General features: G+C 32.5%; 2 protein-coding genes across 2 annotated transcripts; both read right to left on the reverse strand.

Moving 5' to 3' along the window:
• LOC104895666 (zinc finger protein STOP1 homolog) lies at positions 1-1,107 on the reverse strand. The gene has a single exon (XM_010682233.4). The coding sequence runs from the start codon at positions 995-997 to the stop codon at positions 134-136; it is 864 nt and encodes a 287-aa protein (XP_010680535.3). The 5' UTR covers positions 998-1,107; the 3' UTR covers positions 1-133.
• Positions 1,108-18,412: 17,305 nt separating this feature from the next.
• On the reverse strand, positions 18,413-20,287 carry LOC104895667 (transcription factor MYB92). The gene is made up of 3 exons (XM_010682234.3): positions 20,043-20,287; positions 19,557-19,686; positions 18,413-19,333 (listed from the first exon to the last, which is right to left on the reverse strand). The coding sequence occupies exons 1-3, from the start codon at positions 20,173-20,175 to the stop codon at positions 18,625-18,627; spliced, it is 972 nt and encodes a 323-aa protein (XP_010680536.2). The 5' UTR covers positions 20,176-20,287; the 3' UTR covers positions 18,413-18,624.
• Positions 20,288-24,367: the final 4,080 nt, after the last annotated feature.

Consider the following 24,367-nt stretch of genomic DNA (forward strand, 5'->3'; position numbering starts at 1 on the left):
TTAACAAAAATTATGCGGTCACTTCAAATAAAATCCAAAATTTCGAAGTATTCTACCATATGTATAACAACATACAAAAAACAATCCAAGTAAACAAAAAACAGAACAAAAACTCAAAAACAAACACCTACAATCAGAAACGAACCAAATCCTCAATTGAAGACCACAGATCCATTTCTGGCAATCCTTGATAATCCTCAACCTCAATCAATCCAAAATTAGCATCATTATTGTTATTATCAGCAATTGGCATATGTCCTTCAAATAATCCCATATGCTCAAACAAGTCATCTTTTTTCAAAAACTTGATCCCACATGAACATATCCACTGATTCTCATCTTCCACATTACAATGTTTCATATGATTCTTCAAATCTGACAACATTGAAAAACACTTCTTCTTACATCGACTACACGAATACTTCTTCGGACAATGACTTCTCCTAAAATGGTTCTTCACACAAACCACCGATTTCAACGGTCGGAAATCCTTATGCTTCTTATTCCTGTTGCACCCGACATAAGGACACGAGAATCTCACTTTAACGTTGTTGTTGTTGTTGTGGTTGTTGTTGGGGTTGGAGAGAGATTCGAGGGTTTTGAACTTCTCACCGTGTGCGCGCATGTGCATCCGTAAGTTAGCGTCTCGTTTGAACCCTTTCCCGCAAACATGGCATGTGTGCGAGTGATCTGCTGTGAGTTCCATCACGTCAAGCTCAACGATCTCGAAATCTTGGGCGTCTGATTTTGGGGTGTGGGAGGAGGAGGAGAGTAGGGCTGCGCCATTGATGATGATGTGATGGATGGCGGAGGTTAACTCGGATGAGATCGTATCGGATTCGGGTCTTGAGAGTGGGGTGTTGCCGTTGACCGAGTTTGATAGGATGTGACTCAGTGAGTCGACTCGGTGGCGGATCGCTGAGAGGTTTTTTAGTGGGTCGCCTGTGGTGGGGGGTTCCGGTGGTGGAAGAGGAAGGGTGTTGTTGGAATTTGCCATTTTTATGTGGAAGTGAGATTGGGAATATTTGGGGTGGATGGATACTGGATAGGAGTCATAGGACTACAAGATTGGAAATGTCCAATAGATGTTGGTAACTTGGTATCATGAAAAACATGAGCTAGTGTCTAGTAGTATTACTATATATCATACTTCTTTCATTTCATTTTAAATACAATAAATAAATATTTTATATCTCACAGATAATACTTTTTTGTTACATTTAAAACGAAATGGGGGAAATAATTAGTCTTATAGACATACAACTAGTCTTCATTTTTATCTCACAAATAATACCCATTAGTTGCATTTAAAACAAAACGGGGAAATAATTAGTCTTATAGACATACAACCAGTCTTCATTTTTTTTGTTAATTAAACCATGTAGTTACATATATACTTCTTCCGTTTTTTATTATTTTTATATCTTTAATATTTCCAATTGTCCACAAGTATAAGTTGTATAAAATTATTATTTGAAAAGTATTACTCTCTCCGTCCATAAATAGAGTACTCATTTTTCCATTTATGTTTGTCCCAAATAGATTTCTCATTTCCTTATTTAGTATGAGTCCACCAATTAAAATATTATTTTGCTTTCAACTTTTATAATATCACCCAGTTTCCCATATGTCATACATTCTCTCCTTAATAAACAATTCATAAAAAGTGTACCAACTTCTATATTTAATTATAATTTAATACAACTAATATCCTACACATGATTTTTTTCTTAATATTTGTGCTCAAAAAAAATGGACACTCTATTTAGGGACGAAGGGAGTATATGTGAGAAGAATTTAACAAGATTTCAATTGACTATATTTTTCTTTACAAAAAATTAACAAAGATAATCAACCTACATGTGATAAATAATGTCAAAAATCAATATAGAACAACTAAAATAAATGGAGGAAGTAGTGAATGGCTATATTGGTTCTTAAAGGTGGCCATGGGCCGGGCTGGCCCGTGGGCTGCCCGAGCCCGGCCCGTTTTCGGCCCGGCCCGGCCCGAGCCCGCTATGGGCCCGGCCCGGCCCGCTGGCCATAACATGGGCCGTGGGCCTTGCACGTTTGAAGATTTTAGATTTCGGCCCGGGCCCGGCACGAGCCCGTGGGCCTTGCAAATTTTTTTTTTTCAAAAACTGTGATTTTTGGACCAAGCCCGCGGTGAGCACGAGCCCGGCCCGCCAGGCCCGTGGGCCGGGCCGGGCCATGGACAAGTTTCCCATAATTTCAGCCCGGCCCGGCACGGCACGAGTTTGATGGGCCACGGGCCTGGCCCGGCCCGTATTCCACTTCAGCCCGCGGGCCTGGCCCGTGGTCAGGCCCAGCACGGCCCGTGGCCAGCTCTATTGGTTCTTGTTATGATCTAAATCTTCCATTATAGAAAAAAAGTATCTAAATATAGACATATGAGCTTGTGCGGCGTTTATGTAATTTACAAATAATGGATATGAAACTTACTATTTTCTCTATTCTATATTCGGAATTTTGGTATCATCATACTACTTCATTCTTCCCATAATATAGTGTTCATATTTCTTTTTGGGTGTCCCAAAATGTTGTGCCTATTTTTTATTTTTATCAATTTATTGGACTAAATTATCCTCAATTTAATTTCTAAACAAATAATATGTGTCCCTTTCTATTGTTTTACACTAGTTTACGGAACATTTAGTGTTTTTTGATATTTTTTAAAGGAAAAAGACAATAAAAAAAAACTAGTTTCAAGATTAAAGTACTAAAAAAACACTTCATTAGTTCTTTTTTTTTTTTTAGAAATTCTAGTACTCCTTCCATTTACCTTAATTTCGGTGAAAATTAAAAAATAAGTACTATATTATGGGACGAATAGAGTATCAAACAACAAGATGTTTGGCTTTTTCTTGTGTTAACTCTCAGGTCTTAATTCTTGAACAAGAAAACACACTTCAGAAAAATAGTTCATTGCTTTCCAAATCAAAGACTCTTATGCCTTTGAAATTATTGATTCGAGGGAACAAGAAAACACACTTTTTTGATCAATTTCAATGGTTAATTAAAGTGATAATTGGCTAAACATACCACATTATTATCCTTAATTAACTCTATCTTTAGTCAACTTCTCTTGAGTGCGTGGTTGGTTTAGCTTAACTATTTGTGGCTTGGATAGGTCCTACAATTATGTTTTCCTTTATACTTCACATATATATAAGTGAGTTTATATGAGAATGCAAACTTACATGAGAAATGAAAATAAATTTACGTGATATAACTATTATGAATAAGTGATGTAACTCTAATGAAAAAGTAAAGTAATTCCAAAAAAAGAATATTAGAAAAAAAATTCAAATCTTTTTTTTGGGCTCAATTTTTTTAAGGTGGTATAACTCTAATGAATAAGTGTTGTAACTCTAACCCAATAGTGTGGTTGAGATTCATTCTCATTGCTCGTGGAAGGAGCATTCGCATGTGATCTTGCCCCTATATATATATATATATATATATATAATATATATATATATATATATATATATATATATATATATATATATTAAATATATATATAATATATATATATATATATATCCACCCTTATGGTGAGAACATAACCACTCATTTTTCTTCATTTTACAAAGCTATTTGCTCATTTCATAATGTTTTTGGTCATGTTATGTTTTTGCTGATTGAACATTTTTATGCTTATGTTCTAACGTTTTTGCTCATTTTACGTTTTTTCTTATTAACTTTTTATGCTCATTTTACGTTTTTCTCAATTTACGTTTTTGCGCATTTTACGTTTTTGCTCATTTACTATTTTCTACTCATTTTATGCTCTGGCTCATTTTTTATTTTATTTTGCTCATTTTATGAAGTTTTAGCTCATTTTAGTTGTTCTCACAGTTCTCACCGTAACAGAGTTCTCATTAGAACCCAACCCATATATATATATATATATATATACACACACACACACACACACACACATATATATATATATATATACATATACATATATATATGTATATACATATATATATATGTATATACATATATATATGTATGTATATATATAGGGGAAGGCTCTTGTGAGACATCTCTTATATGAGAATACTTTTTTTGTGTGAGAATAGATTTAGGTTTAGAACATACTTAACATTTTTTAGAATATAGGCAAACACGTTTTAGAACAACATACTTAATCCTTTTTTTAAAAAATATACTTAACTTTTAGAACATAGGCAACACTTTTAAATAACAACATTATTTTCTTTAGGGAACATACTTAAATTTTTCTAAGGAAACAAATTAAACTTAAATTTTTAGAACATACGCAACACTTTTTAGAACAACATATTTATTAAACGTTTTTTTAGGGATACATACTTAAGTTTTTTTTTTTTTTTTTTTTTTTGAGGAAGTATATACTTAAAATTTTAAAGCATATGTTTCATAATATATTTTTCCCCCATGTTAATTTTGTGATTATTTTGTTGATAATAAAAAAAAGGATGTTTTACGTGGTTGTTCTTATGCTCTAAATATAGTAAAACATATGTAATAAATAGTTGTTCCAGTGTTCTAAATAGTTCTTCTAGTATTCTAAATAATCTTTGTTCTGTTCTAAATAGTTCTTATTATGTTTCAAATTATTCTTACTGTGTTCTGAATAGTTATTGTTGTGTTCTATATAGTTTTTATCATGTTCTAAGTAGTCAGACTAGAGTTTTTATGTTCCTAATTTATAAATTTATGAAAAAATTAAATATGAATAGTATTGTATCCTTTATTTCTACATTTTTGGAATTAAAAAAAATAAAAATCAATTGAAAATTACCAAAAATACACAAAAATTATTTGAAAAATACTTGCTTTCTTCTTTGGAACATGTTAGAAATAATTTAGAGCATATATACTTGAAATAATTTGGGACACACTTAAAATATTTTAGAACATACTTGAAGTAATTTAGGACATAAGCTTGACATTTTAAAACATGTATATATCAATATTTGTATATGTGTTGATTAGGTTATTACGTAAAAAAGATGCGTTCATGTTCTAAAAATCATAGCATATGTTCTAAAAAGTGTTGAATATATGTTTTAAAAACAAAATTTTAAGTATTTGCTAATTAGTATTGCATATGTTCTAAAAAATGTAGGCGTATGTTGTAAACGTAAATTTGTTCTCACATTTGATTTATGTTCTCACATAAGGATCCATTCTCACTGGAAAAAGTGATGTAACTCCAAAAAAAAAAGAATATTAGAAAAACGGTTTTTTTTCACCAAATACCCCTGAAAAATTTGAAAATTCACAATATACCCTCAATGTTCCAAAAATTCACCATATACCCCTGACTTTTCGAAATTGTTCACAACATACCCTTTTTAACATCCGTTAAGTCGTCGTTACCATTTATTTACAAGTTTAGCCTTACTTAATATTAAGTGTTTTGGCGGCAATTTGTCAGTTCACTAGTGAAAAAAAGCCCATCTGATTCGGTCAAAACCGGACTTACGGTTGCGGTTTTGGTCTGCATCAGATGGGTACGCAACAACTTTGAGAAATAATCTGATGCGATTTTGAATAGGACCGCATCAGAAAGTACGGATAGAGTTTTTTAAAAAAACGACAACAACAAGCTGCTATCAACAGCAACAACAGTACTAAAAAACCCAGATTTGAACCAGATTAAACATTAAAACCAACACGACAATATTGGGCAAGCTGTTATCAACATTAAACATTAAAAACCAGCTGCTATCAACAACAATTAAACATTAAAAAAATAAATTAAATTTTGAAAAAAAACAGATTTGCAAACTAAATTAAAGAACAAATATTATACTAACAAACAAAAAATTAGATTATACAAATTAAAAACGAATTTCGACAATGTCTTCGATGATGCAAACAAAAACCAGATCTAAAGGACGATGGATGATGTCTGGTGAAGATAATGTCTTCGAACGACGAGAATGATGAATTCGATGAGTACGACGAGAACGGCGATGAATTCGACGATAATGACGACGAGAGGAGGTGCTCGTTGCTGCGGTGTTCGTTGCTGCACAATGGTTTGAATTCGATGAGAAGGGAGAGGAGGTGTTCGTTGCTGCTTTGGATTAACGATTAGGGTTGAGTGTTTGAGTGAGAAGAGAGAGAGAGGAGGGCGCTGTGGTTTGAGAGAGAGGAGGGAGTGTCGTGGTTTGAGAGAGGAGAGAAGAGGAGATGGGAGGGAGAAAGGAGGAGGGAGGCGTGGGGGCGTGGAGTGAAGAGAGAGATGAGATATGGGATTTAGGTTAGAAATGAGGTGGGTTAGGTTTAAGCAAGTGATATGGGATTTGGGTCGGATATTGGGCTGTTTCTTCACTTCATGGACAGATTTTCTGATGCGGTCCAAGAACCGCATCAAATTTTTGAAAAACCGCAGGAATTTTTTTAATCTGATGCGGTTTTTAATTTTGAGGACCGCTTCAGATTTTTTTTGGCCAACTTTCCCTCTTATTTTTTGGTTGCTTTTTCCGATGCGGTTTTACAAAAATCGCATCTGTTACTAAGTGACAGATAAGGTTTAATCCACTAGTGGTTGCTGGACACGTCCTCTTCTTGTAGTTTATGAAAGAAAAATTTAGGGCCCTTTCAGCTTCTTCTCTCCTAAACTTTGTTCACCCCAAATCAAGAAAAAAACCCTAGAAGTTTTCGAAGTAAACGATGTTCCTGAGTGATCCATCTTCAACAACTGAACTCGAAGACGCAATTGTTTGTGGTGTTGAAGAATAACTAAGCGGAGGAAGCAATTTGGAAAGTTTGCGGAGGTCAAAGTTTAACAAAATTTGAACTCAGGTTAGTTAAAGTTGATTCGCATTATGTTTAGGGTTAATTTCTAGTTTATGTGTTTGTTTGATATGCTTTGAAGTGTGAATTTGGCTAAAATTTGAATGTTTTTGTTGTTCGATTTTATAAGCATGTCTTAGGATGGTAGCTATGTGGTTGTTGATGCACTATGGTTGTCATGACTTTCATGTTAGGGTTAGTGACACTGACTTGTGTCATTTGATTGGGTTGTTTGAGGATATAGTAATTGAATCTGAGAAGAAAATATGTATACTTACCCAAAGCATTTACGTTGCTATTCAGAGGGCCTAGCAAATAGGAAAACAGGGTTTGCATCTGACCTAGACTTGATAAAGTTGTGGGATATGTATGTGGGTAGTGACACTATAGAACTGTGGGTTGATGAAACAAACAGTCCTGGGATAGTGTTTAGGTCATATTTAGCCTTGAAGGAACAAGCTGAGAGGGAGGTCATGGAACAAAGGAGGCTTTTTGAGGAGAGGTTAAGGGAAAAAAGGGAGGAGGAACTGAAAAAAACAGGTTGAAGAGGAAGAAAGATTGAGAAAACAGGAGGAGGAAGAAAGGAAAGAAGATGAGTTAAGGAGGCTCTTAGTGGCTATGGAGGTCCCAATTAGGGATGCAGAGCAACCCGAGGTTGTGTGTGAGTATATGAGGGTTTACTCCTCACAAGAACATGTTCAGGAATTTCCAGGCGATTCAAATACCCCACCATCACGGAACCAACCTTCACCACCACCTGCATCTCCAATTCACTCAGCACCACCACCTGCATCTCCAATTCACTCAGCACCACCTAACCACTCACCACCACCTCCTTCACCTCCAACTGCCACACCCTCACAACCACAACAACCTCCCTCACCTCCACCAGTTAGCCCCCTAAATGATTCACCACCACTTTACTCACCAATTCATTCACCACACCACTCGACGCCACCTCCCTCAACACAACCCCCTCAACAGAATCCCCCCCTCAACATAACCTGCTCCAAGCCAAGAAGGGCAGTTATCCCAGCCAACATCACAACCCCCCTCAAAAGGTCCATCTAGGACAAGGTATGTTGGGTTTAGGATGCTTAAAAGCAGTGCTGTCAACTTTGGGATCCCAAGGCCTAAGATGAAAGCTGATGTAAGGAATACCAGGGGGAGGGGGAGGCTAACTGAAAGCCAACCTTAGGTGAATGATGAGTGTAGTGAGGATGAGAGTGATGATGATTTTGAACTGATGGATGATGATGAGAGCAGTGGGAATGAGATTTTTGGAACTGATTTCATTGAGGATGAAATCAGTATTGACGTAGAGGACTAGGTGACAAAAAATTTGAGGATCACCTTGATGGAAGTGCATCAACTGACAAGTTGTATAAACATGGGACAATTTAATTTGGAGGGAAGCACCTTTTGGATCAATCAAATTGCACCCCAGGCTTATCTTCCCCAACAAAGAGGAGTTCCTAGATGTTTTGAGGGATTTTTGTATACTGGAGGGGTTTGGATTGAACATAGAGAAGGATGATAAGAAGAGATTCACAACCACTTGCATTAGGAATGCTGTGAATGAAGGATACATGCATCACTGATGAGTGAAAATGTATCTTAGGCGATTAAGACACTTAGGGGTGAGCATACAACTTATGGGAGACTGGAGGAGAACCCCATGGTGACTTATAAGTGGCTGTGCAACAAGTTGGCTGATGAGGTCAGAGGAAACCCAAACATTCCTGTTGAGTCCCTCCAAACAGTGTGCATTAATAGGTTTAGGTTGAGGGTAAAAAAAAGGTTGTTATACAAGGTTAAGAGTATGGAAAGGGTGGAAATTTATGGGGGCTTTGAGGAGGCATATGGTATGCTTCCTATGTATGCTGAGGTCATTAAGGAGACATACCCAGGGAGTTATGCCCTCATCAGCTGGACAGGAGACACAACCCAAACTCAGTCCAAGTTTAAGTCTTGCTTCATAGCCTTCATTGCTCAGGTTAAGGGCTTCAAAAGAAGATGCAGGGCCATTACTAGGTTAGATGGAGCTCATCTCAGTGGCAACTACAAGGGAATTTTGTTGACATCAGTTAGCATATATGGCAACAATGAAATTTTTGTCATTGCTTATGCTATTATGCCAACTGAGAGCATTGCTTCATGGAGCTACTTATTCACCAATCTGAAATTGGTTTTTCTGAGGTATAACTCTATTAAACAAGTGTTGTAACTCTAATCCAATCGTGTGGTTGAGATTCATATATATAGGGGCAAGATCACATGAGAATGCTCCTTACATGAGAAATGAGAATGAATCTCAACCACACAATTGGATTAGAGTTACAACACTTGTTCATTTAACATTAGTGTTATTTCACTAGGAACAATACAAGAGGGGGGGGGTGAATTGTATGTGTGAGAAATAAACTTAACTTTTCGCGGAATCATAAAACAATGAAAGGAATAAGAGAAAGACACAAGAGATTTTACAAGGAAAAACTTCTTGGGCCCAACAAGAAGAAACAACCTTGATCACTAGGGATTTTAAACTCAACTCTTTCACTATAATAGGTCAAAACACATTTGTTACAACCCTATTATCTCTCGAGCCACTCCTTGAGTTCCTCTAAAAATTCAAGTCCCAACAACAGTTTCTTCTAACTGTTGTGCCTCTCGAACTTCACTCGAAGTTCCTTTCTCTTTCTTTGCTTCAGTCAAAGCCTCACACTTTACAGGATCCACTCAAACCCTTTCCCCAAACTTAAACAATAAGAGTTCTTCTCAACTTGAAATAAAAAAATAGTAGAATGATAGAAAGTACTGATGAAATAATAAACTCATATGGCAATGAAACTTGGAACTTGAAACTTCGAACTTTGGTGGTACTGACTCAATAAAAGTGATACTCAAATTAATACCTTTGTAGATTAATTATCACATTATCATACACACACTGAACTCAGTTAAGTGCTTGTCTTAGATAGCAGTAAGTTTAATGAACGTGGTTTAGATCATGTGTTAGTGGGTAAAGACATTTTCCCATGATGTTCCTGAACCAGAGGAACACGTTCCTTTTGACACCCATGATCTCCATTATCTACGTTAAACATGTGTTATGAAAATTCTACTGCTTCCTTAATTATAGCAACCACTTATGCAGTAAACCAAAATTTTGATTTAATTAAAAAGTATTTTAATTAATAAAACCAAAATTAAATCCTTTTATCAAAATAATATCTTTTAAATATTTTATCTACAAACCGAAAAAGATTTTATTTTCAATAAAGATAAAATCTTTCCTTTAAAAATATTTTCCTTAAAATCAGATTTAAAACAAACACAAAACAGTTTCTTAAATTTTAGCCTTTAACAATTCAACTGACACATTATAAATGTTGCACCGTATAATACTTGTCTAGTTTCTTTGATTTCGTTAGTTCCTTAACAGTGCCAGTTCATCAGTTCCTTACAAAGGAACCGATAAACACTATCTTATAATTTTAGTTAGTTCATCTTTTTAGACACATGTTTCCTATACTAGTTCCACTCAGTGGCGGATCTAGGATTTGATCCACGTGGGTTCGAATTACTTTGAGAAAAAGGTGAGATATATGCATTAATAATTTGTCTATGCATTAACAATTATATAATACTTATCGGAGCATTTACAAAATATAGATGTACAAAAAGATAACTAAATCCTCTTCTTTTTGGAAGAAACATAAATTTAACTATCTAGCTAGATATGAACTATTTCCAAATTAAAAATCGGAAGACAAAAAGTTCAAAAGTAATACGTAGAATCATGGTCAGGAATTATTTTTGGTATTATCTAAAAATAATTAAGAAGGAAAATTTTGATGTGAATAATCCAACTTTATGTTTTCATATTTTGGGATTGTTATCATAATAATCCAAACTCTTTTCTTCTTTGCCGTTACAGCATCACTAATACATTTTGAGTATTATATTTATATATATATAGGACGTTGTTGACTTTATATGGAGTATTTCGTTAAGATAGTACTTGAACTTGTGTGTTTCGAAAATTATAAAAAACCGAGATTATTATAAGATGGATAAAAGTTGGGGTTAAGTAAATACTCTACAAAACTTAAAATTCAAACGAAACTAAAAAGTACAACTCTATATAAATAAAAAATAAAAGGAAAAAAAGTAAAGTTGAGTAGAGAAGGAAAAATAATAGTAAATGAGAAGCGATAATTTTGGGGACTCGAGATTGCCAATAGGAAAAAAAATGGAAAGGGGAAAAAGAGAAAAACATTGTAAAGGAGTCCTATGTAGGATTAGAACCTGCGCGTTGGTAGGCAAGAGCCAAAGTTTGCGGCCCAACAACCATTGAGCCAAATATCAAAACTCTAATATAAGACCGCGCAGAACAATTATATTGGATCTTTTGTTTCGGTATTCTGTCGATTTTCCTTTTTTCTTCTCCGGATTTTCGTGGGTTCAGTTGAACCCACTGAACCCACGCTAGATCCGCCCCTGGTTCCACTAACATAGTTCCATAGGAACAATTCCTTTATTTACAGGGACAACTCCATAGTTCCAATTCATTACCTTATGAAGATCTTTATTTCTTACATATGAAACCTAATTACACCCTTATCTAAAAATGCTCTTCTTCTCTTGGAGTTCCAACACAGGAACTTCATTCTTCTCTTGGAGTTCCAACTCAGGAACTTCACTTATTATCTTTATAAAGCACCATATATTGTTAATTCATGAACCTTGCACACATAAAACTTGTAAACCTTGTTAGTTATTACTTTAGTTTGTCATCATCAAAATACTACATGACTCAACAATTAGGCCAAATTCCGATCCAGACCGGTTTGTACACACTCCTAGGCCTTACAATTACTAGGTCAATATTGATACTCAGATAGGCTCTAATATGCTATGAGTAATACTATACATATATACATATATACTTTTTTTTAGGGAAACATATATACCTAAATACCGAACAAATACTTTCTTTTTCTTTTTTGAAAAAAGTAACTTTCATGGATAATTTTGGTTTCATTCATCTATCATTATCTTAAGAAAGAGTACGGACTATGGATGAGGCTTTAGGCCCTTCATAATTAGACTTTGTTATTACATGTGATGAAAAAAGAGTAACAGGTCATTCAATTTTAACCTTTAGTTAATCAGCTTGAATTAGAGTCTATGTCTCTATGATAGCAATAAGATGAATGCTCACTAACCAATGCTATTTTTCTTAAAATTCTCTTTTCCTAACTACTTTGGGTCCCTTTCTTATCATTAGTGGATCCTTGTACGTCACTTTTTTGACATTAAACTCTTAATTAGTCAACTCTCTCCCTCTCTCTCATACAAATCATACAATCATAAAAACCATACGTGGGTTTGTTTTTACTGGTGAATGGTGATCAATACTCTGAAATTAAATCTGAATTGAAAGCCAAGCTTTATAACCAATTGTACTCGCAGAGTGGTTGGCTTGCCTTCTGAGTTTTGACACATCCTCAAGCTTATTTGTCGCTCACGTTTTTATTATATCCACACTACACAAGCAACTATTTCTATATACTCATTTCTAAATTAGGTTTCAATTGTGCTTCTTTATATCTTCTTCTTTTTTTTTTTTAAAAAAAGTTATCAATAAATGTTCCAATATCAATTTGACTTAGATTAGTTTTCCCATTTTCTCAGTTTTGAGTGATTCTAATCATAATTCTCATACACTATTAGTCAGTCTTATAGTGATATTGCATGTAAATTCATTTATTAGACGTACAATAGTAATATATACCGATTTAAACTGTCAAAAAATATATATATATATACCGATTTAAGGGGACATGACCAATTGATATGGTTATGCAAATTTAGGAGGCCTCAAGGACACATGACCAGGTGACTTATATCATATGATTATATAGATTTATGAGGAAAATAAATAATTCAAAGCGAACAAGCATGTATTACCGTGAAAATGTGAATATTGGTTTAAACTCCACAATACAAAAATTACATACTTAATCTCATTTTACCGACTATACCACACAAATCGTAAGAATCATGTAAATACAAAATAGTGCATCTTTATATATATATTTTTGAGTAGTTAGCTTTCGTTATCCTTTGTAGGTTTCATAACTAAGATTAAGTAATTTAACATACCATTTTTGGTAGGATCCTCTCTTATACAATTGTACCTATCACATGGATAAATATTTTCATATCTTTCGCATTACATGAGTAATTTTTGTAGAATTAACTAGACTTATGTCAATTGCCAATGCTAAAAAAAAAAAAAAATTAACAAAGGGCCTTGAGTTGAAAATTTATGACATCACATGCATATTTTATGGTATTATAATTTAAATTCCATGGCCCTAACACTCACTCTATCGTGAAAGATTTGTCAATTGTACTTCTTAAGTTAAATTGAAATATATATGATTAATCATAAATTAGATCAATATGTTAAAAATATGATTAATCATGTGAGCTTTTTAGATTCGTCTGTCATTTGAATAAATTTTTTCTAACTTTTATTATTACATATAAAAAATACTAATGGTAAAAAAACTCAAAATGTGTTAAAAAATTCTTAAAAGATGCACATATTTTGAGAGACAGAAAAAGTATATTATTATATCCTTAAGTTTATGTTTTATACCATACTATAGTATTAACTTTTTAGTTCTCCGCGATGAAGTTTTCTTTCTCCATAATTTATCTAACGTATGCAAGTCATCATTGACTTACTGAGTTATGCTATCTTTGCAGGCTTTTCGTCTTATAAGCAGGTAAGAAACTCAGGGAAGATTGATCGTGTTTGGTAACGAATTTTTGGAAGTAAACTAGATACATTTAAAAATTGCGTTAGTGTGTAAGATATGCTCCTAGTATACGTGATACCCAAAAAAAAAATAAAAATACACCCCTTTTTAAGATACAACTAGTTATTAGGCCCGGGCTATGCCCCGGGTAAGAAAAAATTTCATTTATTAATATAATACTTTATGATAATAACAATAACACAACTTAGCCTAGTGGTTAAGACTTTAGTATATGTACTTGAGGTCTCGGGATCAAACCTTATACTACACAATTTCTAAAAAATTTTATTGTACATAGATTACATGAACTAAAACTCCCTAGGAGTAGTACTGTAGTGGTCAACACTGTTCTTCAAATGGTATCATGCATACATAATTAATTTTAATGAACATGCAAATTTATTAATTTTTAAGGATGCAAGGGATATGTTTAATAACATTAACTGTGGAACCATGGATCACTAAGAGAAGTTAGATGAGATGGTGATTCTTTGAAAACCCTTACATAAGGTTAGGGATTCGAGCCCAAGCTTCAGCATATTTATTTTTAAAATAATGACCACTTGACTTTGTTGGTTAACAGACACGTGGCGAAATTCTGGTGGCGGGAGGAGGGTGCCACGTGGCGCATCGACGTTGTTACGCACGCCTTTTAATATATTAGTATATATCTGATCTCTATTATATAAGCCAAGAGAGGACCGAGGTGTGGTGTCCTCTTTTGAAGGGACTAAAATACCCTCTAATAATTTAAAATCATATTTTTCTTTTTATAAAATTGAAAAATGATAATCAATGAAACTTGCCATATATATGAATAGGTCAAAAATGGAATATGCAATACCATTAATAACAAACTAGATTGATACAATCAATTCACGAAATTAATTAGAATATCCAACCAAAAAAAGTTAGCAACATATCGTGATAACATAATATTTCATATTTACAAAGTTCAAACAATATGGTTTATTAACATCTATAATTGTTAAAGAACTATACTAAAGTCGCTGAAAAGAAAATTATTAAATCATCTACCAAATTTGACAGTGACGGTATTGAACAGTTAAAAATCATTCATCTTTAATTTAAAAAGATAATTAACATCTATAAAAAGAACCTCAATAATTTACATCACTATCAAAATAATTTTAGATAAAAAGAACATGTCCATTTGTATATAACTACATAAGATTGCCGATGCACGCATCGCGTGCATATGCAACTAGTTTGTATGGATTCAATTCATGTTAACGTTAGTCTACACCAAGTCAAAAGTACGTATCATTTTTTTTAACAATCCACTATATCATCAAAAAAACTCAGCATATCATTCGAAAACTTACTATATTATTCAAAAATATATATCATGCAGAATATACATCATTTCTAGATGATCCATTATATCATTCAAAAACCTACTATATATCATTCAGAATTTCACTGTACCATTCTGAAACATACTATATCATGCAGAAACTACATCATTTCTGAACAATCCACTATATCATCTAGACACTTACTATATCATGCAGAAACTCACTATATCATTCAGACACTCACTATATCATGCAGAAACTACATTATTTCTATATGTTAAAGCACATGTCACGATGTACTACACAATGTACATCTTCCTGCATGTTAAAACATTAAAATTAAATCTTCCACTATATTGCACATAAAATTTACTATATGTTTCTCGTTAATAAAATCCACTATATTGTATTATATAAGTTCATTATGTCTCTATAAAACTCACTATATGAAGTCAATATCAATTACTAATCCGGCGCACACTAAGTTAGTGTGCACTGGGTTCATTTAAGTTTTTTTACTTTAAGATAATCCTTTAATTAACCAAACACATGTATTTTGTTCATTTAAGGTGGATTATAAATGAATATGTGAGCCTTTTGTACTTGTGGATTCAGCTAGCTAGATTTCATTTTCAACTTCACAAACTCTTTGCTTCATGTATCAATTATTAAAAAAGATTTTCTAACCTATGTACCTCCTACATAAGTTTAGCTATTTGTTTTTAACTTTATCTAGCAAAATTGATAAATATGACATTGTTAATTAAAGATATTATTCTCATACTTGATATCTAGCTAATTGATATCTAATTCCTATAATGAGAGTTTTATCTTTAATTAAATGCCATATACATTGATTTTGTTGAATAAAGCTAAAAACAAATAACTAAATGTATCCACTATGTGCAAAGGTTAGGAAAACCCTTAGTCAAATTTAATTTTCTACAAAGTTTACGAAAAGTGACGCAAACCATTATATATACTATGAGACAAATGTTAAGTTAACTTTCGTAGTCAGTTGAAAATTCTATTAAATACAAAAACATTGAATTTTAACTAAGTTTTAGCATATATAAATACTTCCATGACTAACTTTTCACAGTTAAGATAAGTTTCCCAATAGTATGTCTTTCCCACCTATTTCATTTTACACCTCAAAACTGTGTGATGTAGACTACTCTCGGCATATGGCTCAGACTCGAGGACTTATCAAATTAGTTAATGTAGTAGGGAAAAGCAAAAATTATTAACTGCAAAATCATCAGCTAGTGTGAAAGGTTTGCCAATGATCTTATACTTATTCAATTAAGCAAGCGCGGATGGATTTCCTTTAAAATAAGGAAGAATTATATCAGTAATTCAATTTTTTTATTAGGACAATTAGCAATAGTGGTTTATACAAGGATTTGTCTACTGTTTTGGTGGTTTGCGGACAAATCTTTCTATTTTTGAAAAAAGTAACTATATCCAAATGGTTACAATATTGTAGTACTACATAGGTTTGTATACATGGCCATGTATGATAGTGGGTCCCATAATATGATCCACATATGAGGTTGTCTAATATTGTGGAGATTGATTGAGCGATCCTAAGGGTTGTCAACTCTTTTATTATTGAATTTTAATTGGTTAGGAATACATTAAAACATTATTTTTATATCTCTTCTATTCTCATTTATTACATACATATTAATATTTTATTCTAATGTGTCTAAGAGGGTTGTCAACCCTAAGGATTACTCAAACATTTTCCGTTGTATAATATGATATGGGACTTCTGTCCATTATTGTCCTTAATTATGGAAAAATCTCATATTTTAGGGAACATCTTAGACTAGTAAAGAATGATACAACCTGTTATCCCTCCATATTTTCTAGAATTTTGGTGAAACTCTACAAGGTAGAGTTATATCTGAACCATACATTTTAAAATCAAGGACTCATATTGGTGAAAGGGAAAGATTTAGGGGTGGATTGTGATGAGATAAACTAGGGGGAATTTTGGAAAAAGAACATATGAGCCATTAATTTTTTTATTCAATGGTTGATATTGCTCAAACTCTATCTTGTAAAGTTATTTTACAACTCTAGAGGATCCAAATACGAAATGAGCAGTATTGGTTTGTACGTGGCTTTCAACTAGTTTGAGTAAGCAGATAACTATTAGATAAGTTGGTCGTCTTAGAGTTAAACTTTTAAACATAAATTTAACCGACAAGATACATGTTTACTTGTTAATTTAAGATCAATGTAATTTGCATGACTAATAAGAGTCTAATGATTTTAAATCTTACAGAAGTATTTGATTAATTTGAACCTAATATTTGTACTGATAAAGTGGTTTGATTAAGCAACTATTCAGATTAGTTTGGTTTGGTTTGGTTTATATAGATATGTTTTACAAATGAGTTTAGTAATCGAGTTGGGTTCAGGTTAGAGGTCATTAACGTAATTAACAGGTCAAGTAGGTTCATGAAAAGTCAACTCGTAAACTTAAGATGTTTGACTAATTTGTCAGCTCTAAAGTCTTTTATTTTTTTACATATAATATACCTAAAAAAAGGTAAATAATATGTGGGACTATTTTAGAAAGTCCTTCTTAGCGGCCTTTTTAAATTTACTTTTATTTGATTAAAATTATTTTATTGACTAAAATTGGTTCTTACTTGATGTTTGCTGATGATTATAACTTGTTAATAAAAATCAAGACTAATTTTTGCTCATCTCAAGTGTATTTCTCTTATGCGGTTTATTAATTCTTTTTATTAAAGCGGATTGCACTAATATTTATTGATTGAAACTAAACTCTTTGGATATAACTATTTTTATTAGTTAACCTATAAAGAGTGAGTATTTATTTCTTAAGGTGGAGTGAAAGCCTTAGAATTGTTGATATTTGTGCGACTTGATATCATCAATATCAATTTTCTTATTAATAATAAACTAACTAATAAACTTCCCCTCAAAAGAAAGAAATTAAACTAACTAAATTGATATATCGATACTACATTTGTATTTTTTAGTTGTACCATTTGTTTTTTCACATTTGTTGAGGCACTTCTTTAAACATTAATATCTTTTATTGGGTGTATGTAAAATTATAAAAATTTGATATTCAGAATCCTCACACGGAGACGAATCTAACAAAATCCTGCTTAACTACGTTTTTTCTTATATAATAATGTGAGATAGTTTAACAAAGTTGGTTGTAGTGCGTGCCACAAAAGCAAATGGTGCAACTAAAAAATACGGAGGTAGTATTTCATATCAAGTATGTATACGATGTGCACAAAGGAAAGGAAGAAGTTAGAAAGATAAAATAAAATTGAGGGAGTACCACCAAATAGATTACCAGTGTGAATGCTAATCGTATACCATGAATCATTTTCTGATATTTCGATAAAATTAAACCTAATCCACTCGTATTCACAAAGGTAAAAAAATTTCGTATCAAGTACTATATATATTCTATATATATAATATCATAAGATGATAACAATATGATGATCATGGCAGTTCAAAAGAGTATTTTTGTACTGGTAATATTACACACCATAAAAGATGAAGCTAAGGGTACGTGCAAATATCGTACAAACCTTTAATAATATGTCACAGTACTCGATCAGTATATATGATCTGAAAATATACTAGGGAATATCATGAAACAAGGAGTCTTCAAGGAGGAGATCAGGCCAAAAGCTACCAGCAGAACTAGTGGTGCAACCATCTAACAGTGGGGCCGTGGTGGCGGCCGCGGTTGTTATCGGTGGAGGAGAAGGAGAAGAAGGTAGCCAAGGAGAAGTTGGTGAATTTTCACCTTGGCTTAAAACTGTAAATTCACAAGGTGGTTGATTATGATAAACATGATTAATCAAATTGATATTGTTATCTTTACTAATTAAGTTATTAGGTGATGATGTTTCCAGGGTTTTAAGATCTGGTAAGTGATCATGGATAGCATGAAAAGGGTTTGGACTATTCTCATCCGGGTTATTATAAGTAAAATCCTTAGTAGAAAATGCAGATGGAAGAGAGTTCAAAAGATTAAGGGTATCCATGTCTAAGTTAGGCATAGGATAATTAGTAGGTGGCTGAAGAAGATATTGTAAGTACTGAAGTTTAGCCACTTCAGTTTGCAATTTTACTGCTTGTTCTTCCCAAGAATTATTCTCCATTAATTCCTTAAGGTTTGCTAAGGCTATAAGGTGAGGCAAGCTTGAAAATATGTCGGTTCGAGGCCGGTGGGTCATCGGGTCGAAACCCATTTGGATCAGCTTCTTCTTCAAGTGGGTGTTCCAGAAATTCTTTATTTCATTGTCTGTTCTACCTGGTAGATGGTTTGCAATTGCTGACCACCTGGTAAATGGTAATGTTAGATCATGTCAAAATAATATGATCAGAAAAATGCTTGTACCATTTCTCATGTAGGAGTATTATTAAGGGATTATCCAAAATTCAGATAATTTTACAGTAGTATATGCATGGATCAAATTGGTATATGCATGGATCAAATTGATCTCGTTAGAATTTCATATTAGATATATAAATTGTCAAATGTTTAAGGAGTGCATTATCTTACTTGTTACCAAGGATAGCATGGAGGTTCAGAATTGTTTGTTCTTCCTCAGGGGTGAATTTGCCTCTCTTAATATCAGGCCTTAGATAATTTGTCCATCGTAATCTACAACTTTTTCCACATCGATTCAAACCTGAAACCAAATGTACAACATTATATATATATATATTTTATTTTATTTTAGCCAGAAAGAAAGAGACGAGGGAGGAACCCAATTAAAAGGCCACCCTAAAGCATCCTTACGGATGATTTTGGAAAAGGCAGTATCAGAAGATCCAAAACAATAACAGAGATTAGTAGTGAAATGGCCATAATTTGCCATCCAATCGGCAGCATAATTAACTTCTCTAAAAACATGCTGAATATTATGATTATCAAATTTTCTCAGATCTTCCGCTTACAACATTATATATGCTATAGTTAAAAACCTTTTTTTTATCAAATAATAATAATAAAAAAGCCTCCCATGAAATAAGGATTTTTTTTTACCTGCAAGTTTAGGAAGAGCTCTCCAACTGCCATGGCCATGTTTTTGGATGAATTTGACAAGCTTCTGATCTTCTTCTGGGGTCCAAGGCCCTTTTTTGAGGCCAATTTCATCACAACAAGGAGAGCGTCCCATAATAATTCTACTATTACTAGTAATAAATGTACTATTACTAGTAATATTAGATGAAACTAAAATTTCTTGTTTCCTCAATCTTTTTATGATTTGGCTGCCTGCCCCCTTGGAGTCCTACCAACAACTATGCTTTATATATATATACACACAAGACACTCCTTTCACTCGTCTTCTAGACATGATATTATTTTATGTATATGTATGCCATTACTTACGTGGGTCCTTTTAATTTGTTAGTGTATACCAACACTACTCTTCTTTGTACAACAATTACAAGTATAACCTCCTGATTAATTTGCTTATGAAAAAGTAACTCATTTATCTAACAAGACATTAAGGGTCCGTTTGGTTGGAAATATTTTAGGCTTGGAAACGGATTGAGGTAACACACTCCCTTATTTTATGTTTGGTTGGGTTATCCATTTTCTTCACTCCCTTACTAGCCCAATTTTGATTCCCCCATCTTGAAACCCTCCTCACACCACATGAAACAAAAAGTAAGGGAGTCATTAGGCCAATGATTCAATTCCTACATCAAAACAAACAAGTGTCTAAAGTAACACATTCCATTTCCATTATTCCATCCTTTCATCCCATTCCATTCCCTTTCCATTCCTTATTTTGAACCAAACGACCCCCAAGTATGCACGAATCAGATCCTATTAATACATAACTAGTTTTATGGTCCCCACGTATAGGTTGGATATAAATTTATATACATATCCATGCAAGGCTATTTTGGTTGAAGTAATTAATAAGAAGTTTATAACCTAGATTTTTGTAACTTCAAAAACAATTTTCCAACACAATTAAAGAATTATACTTCTCATATTCATCGCCCTTATTAAGGTAATGCAACTTAATTATTCCAAAGAGATCTTCAAGCATATTGGTGTACTCCCTCCGTTTCAGATTATAAAGCATGTAAACTACTTTTACGCATATTAAGAATTGGATCTTGCTAACGGACGTCCCGAGGCGCTAGATAAGAAATATGTTTTTCTACTTAATTACTCTTATTTATATTTTTTTCAATAGAATAAAGTATAATTTCAATGCAAAACATCTAATGTTTTTCAAAAGGAAAGGAAAAACTTTTAATTCCAATGCAAAGCACTTAAATGAATTGCATTGGAATTATACATTATTATATTATTTTATATAAATATGAGTAATTAAGTAGAACAATATATTTCTTATCCAGCGCCCCCGGGGCGTCCGTTAGCTTTTGCCTTATTTACTTAGTAATTGTTAGTTTTGTATAGGTAATAAGAATTGACATCAAATATTGTATTGATAATACCCCCTCCGTCCCAAAATATAGTTCCCATTTCCATTTTGGGTGTCCCAAAATATAGTTCCCATTTTCATATTTAGTTCCACATTTTTCCGTAATTTGTTTAGAAAAACCGTGTCCCATCATTTATTTGCTTCTTGAATTTTGTTTTTTCCTTTATTTATTCAACCAAAATATTACAATTAATGCTCTTTCACCAATTATTCTCCACTCTCTCTCCTAAAATCATCTTTTCCCATACAACATTTATTTAAATAAACAAATTTTTTTTACTATCCCTCTTATATTCTACTTGCATAAATTACCGTGAAAAAAGAACATGGGAACTATATTTTGGAATGGAGGGAGTAGAAAACAACCTATAATATTACCTTGATAGTATAAAATATTATTTAATTTTACATTAATAATGTAAAATGTCTTATATTTTGAAACAAAAACTTTTACCTAAAATGACTTATAATTTGAAACTGAGGAATTAGTTATTAGGAACATTTTTCATCAACGATAATCGTTTAAGAGTACAATCGACAATGATTGATTACAATTATACATCCTAAACTTAGAGATGCACGACCTTCTATTTTTAGTTTCATGAAGAAAAAAAAACCTAGAGACTAACAACCAAAAATACTACATTCGTTTGTTTAAGATGTTCCTAAATGGTGTGTAGGAAGAAACCAACACACTTACTTTTTGCAACATCTCTCTTACTTTTTAGAGCTTCTAATATCTTATTTATTAGTAGTTCTATTTTTTTTTTCTCGGAACATTTCTATGATTTTCTTACTTTTTTAAAAAAACTTTTCTCCTCTTGTTTTTATTGTCCAAATAAAATAATATTGACAAATTGTTATGTTTTGAACTATTAATATTTTGATGATGATAAACACACTATATTATGAAAATAATATACATTTTGGGAAAAACATAGTCATATGAGATAAAAAAAAAACCCTAGCCTCCCCTCTCTTTTTCTCTCTCTCAAACCCTAGCCCCCCTACCCTTTCTTCATCAATTAGGGGCTGCCATGGATGTTTTCATCCATGGTAAGCCCCTTTTCCCCTTTATTTCCAGTTTTTAATTCATTTTCTTATTTTGTTCAATAAATTAGTCTCTCTTTATGAGAGTTTCTCAAACCCTTTTATGGGGTTTTTAGTTTCTGTTTTGGAAATCTCCTTCTCCCCTATGGGAGTTGTGAGTATGGTTTTTTTGTTTTTAGGTATGAGAAATTATTCTCATTGGTTGAAGTTCGAGACTCAACATGAAGGTATTGGAATCTTGGATGCGGTCAACCTGACTCGATCAAGAATGTTCTTTCCAAACTATATCAGAATGATAGACTTCCTCATCAATAGCTACTTAATTCAGCAAATACAAGAGGGTTGTGCTGTATTGTTCGATCTGGTTCATTGTAGTTTCTTCGCAGACGAATTTGATTTAGTCTTGTTTAATTGTATCTTGTTTTACTTTAATACCTATTGTAGATGCCGTTTGACCTTCAATTAATGAAATTTCTCTTTCAAAAAAAAATGAAAAGAATATATGTAACAGTGATCGTGCTATCAAGATTGGACGAGTTGATGATATAGAAGCTTAGGTCTCATTATATTAAATACATGTGTATGCAATGTAGTTAACATATTAGAACTTTGTGCTAAAATTAGAAATATGAAATTAGGATGATTAACTATTTTCTTAGAGTTAAGAAAATAGGTGATTATATTAGTTTTATGTTTATATAGATTAAAGAAAAAGAAGGGAGAGTTTTGATAAAATAAGGTTTTCGAAAAACAGTTTTAGAAAGAAAAGGATTTTTTTTTTCGAAAAATTGTTTTAAAAAAAGAAAATGATTATTATTTTCGAATAACTATTTTAAAAAGAAAATAATTTTTATTTTAGAAATAAGTTTTTAGAAAGAGAAAAATTCTTTTTGTTCTCAAAAAAGATCAAGAAAAACGTATTTGAAGATTTTCTGGAAAAAAGGAAAATAATTTTAAAAAGAAAAAACTGATTTTTAAAGAAAAGATTTTGATAAAGAATTTGGATAAAAACTGATATGATTAAAATTGACAAAAGATATCAACGAATCCTTATCTTATAAGAAAAGGAAGAAATTCGGTTTTCATAAAAGATAAAGTTTGATTTTGAAAAGGAAAATTTTTTATCTCTTTATTTTAAGAATAAAAATTATTCAAAAAGATAATTAAATCTTGGAGAATAATTCTTATTCAGTTGATTGAATTATGTAAGGGATAAAAATCATCATAACACATTACGTTTTCATATTTGTGAGATTAAGATTTTAAGAGATGAAAACGAACTCCCAGAGCACAGTGTACGACACAGAGTTCTTGTAAGTTAAGGTCTCTAAAACAATGATTATAACAATCCCCTATTTGCTTGAATAAGAAGCAGACTTGTGAGGAATAATTCTTTCTGTAATTCTCATATTATAGAGAGTAGCAGCACTTAGGGTTAATTGTTGGGGAGCACTACTAGAGTTAGTAGTAGGAGATCAATCATTTTGTATCAAAGGTTTGCATTTTAAGATTCAAATAATAAAAGAGTAGTTTGTGTGGATATAGATCTCAGAGGTAAGATTGAACTGTGTTAAATACTTGTATCTTATTATTTGTTTTCATTGTTTTCTTGTTTTGATACAATTTTGTTCAAGCAAAAATATCAATCGAAGAGTTTACGAGGGAATAACACAATGCAAAGCACTGTGTCATAAGAGTGTTTTTGCGGAAATCCAGTCATTTCTGTCGCTCAATTCAACCCCCTCCCCCTCTTGAATGTCACCTTATACTCCAACCCAAATCAAAATGCGAACAACATTGTGAAACATCCTGATGGGAAAACATATAAAAATTATAAATAGCGACAGTAGAA

Source organism: Beta vulgaris, chromosome 6 (genome assembly GCF_026745355.1).
Source record: "Beta vulgaris subsp. vulgaris cultivar EL10 chromosome 6, EL10.2, whole genome shotgun sequence".
Taxonomy (NCBI): Eukaryota; Viridiplantae; Streptophyta; class Magnoliopsida; order Caryophyllales; family Amaranthaceae; genus Beta; species Beta vulgaris.

Bases quoted from the DNA above. Each gene is read 5' to 3' on its own strand.
- LOC104895667 (XM_010682234.3), bottom strand. From the start codon at position 20,175: ATGGGACGCTCTCCTTGTTGTGATGAAATTGGCCTCAAAAAAGGGCCT. The intron at 19,687-20,042 runs GTAAAAAAAAAT...ATTTGGTTTCAG, and splicing joins AGCTCTTCCTAAACTTGCAG to GTTTGAATCGATGTGGAAAA. The intron at 19,334-19,556 runs GTAAGATAATGC...ACCATTTACCAG, and splicing joins CATGCTATCCTTGGTAACAA to GTGGTCAGCAATTGCAAACC.
- LOC104895666 (XM_010682233.4), bottom strand. From the start codon at position 997: ATGGCAAATTCCAACAACACCCTTCCTCTTCCACCACCGGAACCCCCC.